We start from the raw sequence: 9,556 nt of genomic DNA, 5'->3' as shown, positions 1-9,556 counted from the left end.
AGTATACCCTAGGGCAACTCAAATAGTACTCTGTACCTATGTTTAGGCACTGAACTGAAGCCTTGATTTCCTTTGGATATGATGGACGGTGGGACACACAGCTCACACATAATCCGTAGGTCAAGGGAAGTGGTTTCTCCCCTCTACTCGGCACTCGTTATACCACATTTGGAACATTGCCTCCAGTTGTGGAGTCCCCACACAGAAAAGGTGTTGATGAGCTTGTGTGAGCTCAGCGTAGGGTCGTGAAGATGGTCGGAGGGCTGGAAGATGTAACCTGTTGGAGGAGGCTGAGTGAGCTGGGCTTGTGCTCTGCATCAGGGGTTGCAGCAATAAAGGGTGTGGTAAAATAGCTGGTTTTGTAAGATAGGCTAAAACCAGGAATATAGGTAGCGAGGATATGTTAGGTTCCTCCCAATGCTGGGAGCCCCACTTTTGTGCATCATTGGACAGATAGATCTTCCCCTGGCACACTGTACAGATGCCATCTGTGGAGAGGTTCCTTCACCCTCCCATGCCGTGGAGCCTTTTGTTTTGTGTGGCAAACAGTCTTGTATCTTCTCCTGACAGGCTGAGACGTCATCTCTGTCATACCCTTCACCAGTGCACAGCCCAGGCTTTAAGTACAAAGCTCAGTAGATCAGACATGTCCTGTTCAAGATCACGAACTCCTCGAATACAACATCTTCTGCAATGCTTCCAATACAGCTTTTTCAGCCTGGAGGAGAGATGGCTTCAAGGGGCCTAACAGATACCCCCAGTGCCTACAGGGAGGCTAGCGAGAGGTCCAAACCAGGCTCTTACTGAGGTCACGGCAGAAGAATGAGAGAAGGTGGTGAGAATCAGGGGAGGGTCTGGTGGCATGTGAGGAAAGCTCTTCCACAATGAAAATAATGAAGAGTTTGCAACCGGCTACACAGGAAGGTTGTGGGATCTCTGCTCTTGGAGGTTTTCAAGACCTGAGTGGACAAACCCTAAGTAAACTGGTCTGGATTCAGTGTTTTCCCTGCTTTGAGCAGCTGTGTGGTTCTGTAATTCTAAGCAGACATCTAAATTTAAGTCTTAATCCATGAGCTGAATCCCTCCCTACTCGCTAACCCATGAACATTATGAGAGTCAACAGTGAGAAACTCAGCAGGAGTTAATTAAAATGTGCCTTCCCACACTACTGACAGTAAATGATTTAGGAAAAGAATTTAACTTGGACAGATATGGTTTGTAATGAAGCAAAGCTGGGCAACAGGAGGAGGACACTATTGGAGTAAAAGAACAGCTAAGACTACTTAAACATTTTCATCTGTTATCATGTTTTTCTTTTCTCAGCAAGTTATATTCCCTGAGTGGATTCAATTTCAATATAACTTTACCCTGAATGTCTGCTGGTGTGGAGGAAAAAAATAGAAAGGACACAATTATAAAGTTATGAAACCATTAACGTATATTGAACTGATTATATGCAATATGAAGTAGAGTCTTACATCACTAGAATAATGTGTTCCTTTTTATAAACATGGCAAAGGCCACTTGTTGAAGTGTGCTTGCCCTTTAACCTATGTCCACATGCTGGGTCTGACATCTATTATAGCATGTCTGCTGCCAAGACAGTGTGTTCTGTGTACGTGTGTACCCCTAGGAAGGGTTGCATGTTCCCAGGGATCTTGTTCAACTATTCTAGATGTAGGTGATAAAACACATTTGCCTGAAATATATGTCTACCCATACATTATGCATTATGAAAATTATACAGTTATATGCTTCTGGTACTATATTCTGGTTAGTCTTCGAGTGGTATCCCAGAAATGACCCGTGTTGCATATTCTGGTCTTTTTACATATAATTCCGTGATCATCTTTCAGATCATGGAATGTAAATTTATCTTCCATGCCTCACCGAGGGCTTAGTTTTCTATACAGCATGTTCCTGTTTCAACCCACTTAGTCCTAGCTCTGCCTAGATGTAGATGGCTACCGTGCTAGAAGAATAAGATCCCACCTGTCTTTTTGTTAACTCATGGAGTGAGGATGGTCAAGGTAAATGATGTTAGAGAACACACCTGAAATTTCGTCTCCATCTGAAGGCAGAACAGGAGCTCAGCCAGCCTGTTCTGCCGTGCAGTGTTTGCTGTCAGCAGAATTGCCAGGGATTTTTGGTCTATGGCCAGTTCAGTCTTCTGCAAGTTGCTGGGTGAAGGGAGAGTGAGGGTAAAGACAAAACCATTTGTGACTGTAGGGTCTTGCCATGCTGTTTCCCACTAATTGGGATAGATTCCAAACTTGAGGAGGGGGCGGAACCAAAAGGAAACAACCTCAAGAATCCAAGTTTCCTACAAATGGGCTTCCATTTAGGAAAAATATTATCAGATATATTAGATTAAGTTGTTGTGATTCATACTCTTTGCACCATGGTCATAGAGAAAAGCTGTTGTAGACTCCAGCAGCTGCAGCAGCGTTCAGCCAAGTCTGGATTATGGATGCTTATAGCTGCTGGGGGTGGCAAAGTTTCCTGAGGTTGTTCAGCTTGTCTGTTGTCTTTCTCATAGTCTTACCCTCGCTTGAGATATTAACATCAGTTCTATGGTGGTATGGAGGCAGGAAGAGGGAGAAGAAAAGAGATCACGCTGTTCTTATAAACTGTTGTAGTCTATCTCAGCACCCTGTTTATGAATTTTGCCCTTCCCCTGTCGATACATGAAAGCAGTTAGTGCCACAGAGATGGCAGTCTGTTTGTGAGATTCCAGAGCTGGTTTTATAACATAGTCATGACCACAGCGGTTAATCAGCATAGGTGCAGTATTGTGTACTATTCATGCAGCACGGACATACTTTTAACCTTATTGGTTTCCTCTTCAGAAAGACTTCAAATTACCCATCTCCTGACTGTAATCAAAAGGATATGAATGCTCTAGCTTCAGACAAGATCGCATAAAAATATGTGTTATCTTTCATATTAAATTAATTCATTTTATTAAATCTGTCTTTTGTGATTAAGAGGGCAGACTGAGGGAGAGCAGATGAAATTAAATCAAAATTGCTATTTTTATCTGCCACTAACAATATGGAAAAGTCATACTGGAAGGTCAAAGAACAATGCAATTCTTGTGGTCATGATTCAACTTACTCCACAAAAATAAAAAGGATTAGGTACCGAAAAATGACCTCCCGGCCTTCAGCACTATAGTAGAATAGAGAGCCTTGGAAACTGTTTCATTGTAGGGACCTTTTCCTCAGTTGGATTTCCCACTGAATTTTCACTTATTTTTCTATTAGATTCTCAGTAGACTCACAGTACCATTAAAAGTAATTTATTTCACATGTGTTATTTTTCATTTTGCTGAGAAAAAACCTCTAAGTCTTGACCCCGTCTTGAAATAAAAAGATTATTTTTAGTTAAAATCTTTTTTTTTTTTAAGAATCAGGTGACTCCAAAAAAGAGAAGGGAAAAAAAAAAGCTGTGGAAAAATGCATTTCTTTGTCTCTGCTGCATTTAGGATGTGGTTGTGCCCCAGGAGCCTAGAGAATTGCAGTTACGATGCGCCTGAGCTCAGGGGCCCAACTTTCCGTCTACGTATAAACATTCCTCCCGCTTCAGCCGAAGTGTGCACTTCTGGTTTGCGCAAAAAAATATTTGCCCGAACTCTCCCGAGTAATATAATTTAAGTATGATTTTGGCCACAGCTATTTACAAGTTCGAGTTTTGACTGAAGTGAGTAATTGAATTACGTTGAGCCTCTGAAGTTTGCCTTTTATTTATCTCTTTCCCCCAATTGTGCGGCTCGCTCTGCCATTGGCTGCAGTCCCTGCAGCCTACCCGAGGGCTCTGCAGTTACATAAGGCTCTGCCGGGAGCCTGTATAAAGCCTTTTTGTACGCCAGCAAGAGGCAGAGTTTTTTCAAGATCCAGGTCCCCCCGCTTTAGTTCGCACAAGCAGGAGGAGATTTGCTTGAAGATACACCGAAACCTGAACCCGGGCTGGTTTGCTTGCTGGCCAGAACTTCACAGCTGTCAACCTGAGTCGCAAGTAGCAGCTACTGTAAGTAGCTTCTGTGCACGATGAAGAATTTTTCATTTCCTATGCAGGATAACTCACATCAGACCGAGAGTCCTTCTCCTCACAGATTCCCGAGTTTGGCAAATCGGTCAGATCCTGTTGGAAGACCAGAAAGAGATGAGCAGTTAGCTCAAGTAGAGATTGCTGTACTGGGGGTCATATTTCTGACAGCGTCTGTGGGCAATTGTATTCTCATACTGGTGCTGTGGCGAAGAAGAAAGAAGCTCTCCAGGATGTATGTATTCATGCTTCACCTCAGCATCGCTGACTTAGTGGTAGCCTTTTTTCAAGTGCTGCCTCAACTGATATGGGATATTACAGACGTTTTCATAGGGCCAGATTTCTTGTGCAGAATTATCAAGTATTTACAATTGCTGGGCATGTTTGCCTCTACTTATATGATAGTGGTCATGACAGTGGACAGGTATCAAGCGGTTTGCTACCCTATGGTCACTTTCCAAAAGAAGAGAGCTCTCTGGAACATCCCCATTTGCACCAGCTGGTCTATATCACTGATTCTTAGTCTACCACAGGTATTTATCTTTTCTAAGACTGAAATATCTCCAGGTATCTTTGAATGTTGGGGTGAATTTATTCAGCCATGGGGCCCGAGGGCATATGTGACTTGGATTTTTGTAGTTATATTCTTCATTCCCTCAGCCATCCTTATCATATGCCAGGTTAAGATTTGCAAAATAATCAGAAGAAATGTATCTGTGAAAAAACAGAATGAATATGAAGTAACAAATCAGAAGCAAGCCCTGCCATCCCGAGCAAGCAGTGTGAACTGTATTTCAAAGGCTATGATCAAGACTGTAAAAGTGACAGTGGTGACAGTTGTTGCATATGTTCTCTGTTGGTCACCTTTCTTCATTGCACAGCTGTGGTCTGTGTGGTTCCCCAGTGTCTTGACCGAAGGTAAGATACTCTCTGTCCTCCTTCACGCCTTCATAAGAGGCTAGCACGTTGCTATATTGCTTTATATTTGCACTTTGCTTTTGTGTAGAAGTTACATGTGATCATTTGAGTATGATTAAAAAGAAAATCCTGGATTCGTTAATCTGCTATATTTAATTAGGTACAGAGAACATCACCTGTTCTGTGATCAAAACATCGTATCACTGTGTATTTTGTGTGTTGTGTGTGTATGTTTTGAGTGATTAATGATTTAAAGATTAAGAAACAGCACAGGGAAAAGTATCATCTGCTCCAGCAAGGGTTCAGACTTTTAGAGGTTTTAGATATTATAGCAGCAGTATTTTGGGTTCTTGAGGTGAAAAGGGGTATTTAGTTATTCAAAGTAATAAAATAAAGATTTCTCATTTACTGGAGACAACAGAGATGTTATAAGACATCTGATTTTTCTTTTTAGTATTGAAATCATATTGATGCAATATCTATAGTACACTGTGAGACAATTAAAAATTGTGAAACAGCTGTGTATAAAGCGAAAAAAGCAAGTCTGAGAGAGATATCAAAGAACACTATGTTGTAAACAAGATTAATCTTGTCAAACTTATACTGTTGCCTCTTTGTGAAAGGCAGACTCTGTAGGTGACTTCATTTAAGTCCACCTATTCTAAACTCAAAGATATAAAACAGAGGAGAAAAAAAAGATAATAGCTTTGATGAAAGAAACCAACCTCTGATCTTTGTTTTAAGAATTCTTTCTGTCACTGTAAATTTGAGTCTTACTGTACATATATTTATATCAATATCTGCATTTATCCATACCTGTACAGCAGGTTAGCAATTGCTTTTAAATTTAATGCAGCTACACCAAAAAAGAGCTACATATATGGAACTATTTAACTGTGATATGCATACGATGCAGTGTGTTTCGTACCTTCCACAATTAGAAATCGCATGGAATAAATGGGAAATTCCTACTCTTAGATTAACTTTAATATATGAGCAGGTACACCAGAAAGCAGCAGGCTGTGAAAATGTTACTTATTTGTACGAGTGCTTTATTTACTCTGTTATTCCTTTAACGATTTCATTCTAGGTTCGGCATTCACCATTATCATGCTCCTTGGCAATTTAAATAGTTGCACCAACCCATGGATTTACATGTATTTTTGTGGCCACATTCCATATTGCTCAAATAAGCAGCTGGAGAACACCTCAGCTCAAGAAGAGTCGGTGATCACGGGGAGCATTCATCTCGTAGACAGAGACCCTGAGGAAAACAGTACTTCTGCATAAATGTTGAATGCTTTTTGTTGTTTTGTTACATTTGCTATGTTCACAAGACATATGAATATTTTACCACTGTCCCTTGTTTTGTGGATAAGGAAGATGGAAAATTGTCTTTTGTTGTATAAATATGTTTCTCTGCAGTTCTGTAGCACATATAGGAAGTTTCTGTGTTGTGCAAGCCTGGTTCAGTGCTTCCATCGCCGCTCTGTTATCAGAATGAATTCTTGTAAAGACTGTCAAACATACATAAAACTATCTTAGACATTTTGTGTCCTAAATTACTTTCTCTTCTGTGATTCTGGATTTCTGAGTAGTAAAATTTTACAACTAACTGGTCCAACGAATTGAAACATAATTGGAAAGAATCTGACATAATTAGACTTGAATATGTGTTCAAATTGAAACATGAATTGTTCATCGTTCTGGTGTGACTGGGGGACAGTGACAAATCTTGAGAAGGCAGCAGAAAGTCCGAAAAATCCATTTCCAGCTATTATTAATACCTGTTTTAAATTAACTCCTTATATACTTTTATAAAATGCCCAGCAGCTTAATATAATTTTTCAAAAAAGAATTCTGTGTCTTTGTGACACCTACTTCAGTTTCAAATGCCGTCGTGGATCACAGGAGGTCAGCAGCATAGTAGCAGTCCAGGATTGTGGCTTCACAACATGGGATTTGATCTTCCATGCTTTCCCTGAAGTGCAGGCAGTTAACTGAAACTCCCCAGACATACACACACACGTATACATACTTTAAATAAAAATGGGCACCAGTTAATTTGGTATTCAGACCTATTTTTTCTGGCATGCAATTTATTGACAGAGTGTGCTTAGAACCCCTTCAGGTTCAAATTTAATTTTTTCCCCTTCGTGGTAAAAATAAATCTGCATATCTTTATTCCAGAATGCCATTTTCTTGCTAGTTTGTGGGTGTTTTATGCAGGTAGGTATTTATTCCCCTTTCAGTGTCTGCAATCTAATCAAAATATGGAAGGAATATCAGCAAGGCTCTTTCAGGTGAGAATAGAGCTGCATTCACAGAGGTTCTTGGTGATACTTTCATAACATCTACCTACATTATACTATATTTCATTAGTGCTATTCACATTTCATTTTTATGAGTGTTAGCAATCTCAAATTTCAATGAAAAAGCTATAAAAGCATTTTTTTTAAATAGTTTTAGTTGTACTCAAATACTGAATTAAGGTAAATACTGATTGAATTGTGAGAAGTGCTGCTGTACAATAATTAGTTACGCTTCAGGTTAATGTGTGCTGATATGACTGAATAATCTATCATTTCTATTTCCTGTATAATTAGACCAGATAGGGTACAAACAAAATATTGCTCTTCTTTATGACGGGAAGAGGTAGTGCCCCAGTCCAGCTGGCAGGAAAAACAGGTCTCCAGCAAGTAGGAAGAGGAAGAAGATGGATAATATAGTACCAGAACCAGACAAGAATGGAAAGAGTCTGTATGAAACCTCTTATTATAATCGCAATTGAGACTTTTTTCTTGCTGTTTTTTTTTCCCCTCTTTAATTAATAGTAGTTAATGCTACCCCACAACATGTCCCCAGTTAGAGCAATTCTGTAACTCAAATGACAGCGTCCTTATCTGGGATATGAACATCCAAAATACAATCCATACCATTGATAGGATATTTGTTGTATTCAGCCACTGACTTTCTAAGACTTTCATTCAAATTAGCTCTCAGTTAGGTTCTCCCTTATGACTTAATCCAATGGTTAATGGTGGGGGTTTTGTGGGTTTTTTTCCTACTTCCTTTGATTGCAGTTAGTTACGTAGTAAAATATGCAGTGTTGACGGGTACTGTAAATAGAAATGCTTTAAGGAATTACCTGCGTCATTGTATTACTGGATTTGTAGCAAAATACATTGAAAGTCCATGTATCAAAATTGTATATATAGCCAATACGTCAAAAGGTATACATTTGCAAGGAAAGCAGACATTCAAATTGTGTGCCAATATGGATCATCCGGATCCAGAACGGACACAAGTCACAATACTGCTCAGAGCCCACAGTCGAGCCATGCCATTTTACACCACCTGATCTGGCCTCTGATATTTAAAAAGTGTAACTTCTACTACTTACATTTCTGAATTGCTCATGTATTTGTTACTGGCTCTATAAATAATGTAGTAGAGCTTGATTTCTCAAATAACAGTAGCTCAATGTGTTCTATAAAAGCCTGAGAGCAATATTAACAGTCCATATTTCAGATATTTTGAACATGTAATGAATGAAATGCCAGAACTTCTTAAGTTCAATAATGAATGCTTACTGTCTGTAATGTTCAAAACAATGATATTTTCGTCTCTCAAGTGCTTTCTTTCTGAGGTTTTCATTTTCTTTCCCCTGAGATGAGTCCTGAAGAAGAAAAATAAAGGTACTATGTGTCAAACTGCAGGCTGTGGACACTTTTAGTTTCAGGCCATCACAAGGTATTTGAATGTCAGGTAATCCTGCTTTTTTTCCTAGCAAAGTGGATTAGGCTGCATTTTCCAGATGTAAGTCATTATCCTGCATGTCGTGCCCTGCCTGCCCCATGGGCAGCACTGACTCTCAACAAACATGCTCAAGGTGGGTTTGGTTCTGGTCCACAATTTTCTGTCAAAAATAATTTTCAAATGATGGAAATGTCATTTTGATAGCTCTTTCTTTTCTAGTAAAGTGTCCTTTACAGGACTTTTCATATTTCTTAAGGAAAAAGACATTTAAAAATATAATGGAATTTTTCTCCTTGTAAGTTTGGTCATTGGTATTCTTGGTTGTTGTAATTTGAACATCTTGTGCCCTTGTTTTCCTCTATGTTTTGATTCTTCAGCTGGACTATATTTATTCCAATTCACTGTCTCCTAGATTTCCAATAGGCATTACAGTGTCTCATTAAGAGGAATGACTGTGAGACATCACTGTAGTATGGCCAAGGTGTTTAATCCATATGGGAAAATCAGAAGCTTGAATGTACAAGTCCCTGGAGGCACTATGGAAGCACGTGCAAATGAAAAAAATCAAATTATCAGAGGAAAGCCTTCCTCATCAATGCCTAGGTTCTATTTTCTCACACAAATAATTTCTGAACAGAAAAATACATAGTGTACAAGTTCACACTCTTGAGGTGAATGGCTATGTTGGGTTTTTGTTTCTTTTTTTTCCACTTTCCAGGCTTTTGTTACCACTTGGGAAAGGCATAGTTCAGTAAGAGGAATTAGGTTCTTTCTTAGAAATATATTCGGTTTATGTTTTGCAGTACAGATAAGAAGAATCAAAGACAATGTA

The 9,556-nt window shown here is 39.3% G+C and overlaps 1 protein-coding gene across 1 annotated transcript; it reads left to right on the top strand.

Annotated features, from left to right (window-relative positions):
- Positions 1-3,801: 3,801 nt before the first annotated feature.
- On the top strand, positions 3,802-6,255 carry LOC309416725 (arg8-vasotocin receptor-like; the record flags this gene model as incomplete). Its single annotated transcript, XM_082014083.1, has 2 exons — positions 3,802-4,965; positions 6,056-6,255. Exons 1-2 carry the CDS (start codon positions 4,050-4,052, stop codon positions 6,253-6,255), a joined length of 1,116 nt encoding a protein of 371 aa, XP_081870209.1. The 5' UTR covers positions 3,802-4,049.
- Positions 6,256-9,556: the final 3,301 nt, after the last annotated feature.

Source organism: Phaethon aethereus (genome assembly GCF_964289735.1).
Source record: "Phaethon aethereus genome assembly, chromosome: 1".
Lineage (NCBI taxonomy): Eukaryota > Metazoa > Chordata > Aves > Phaethontiformes > Phaethontidae > Phaethon > Phaethon aethereus.
The sequence above is the reverse complement of the archived record's forward strand: the minus strand, read 5'-3'. Positions and strand labels throughout refer to the sequence as shown.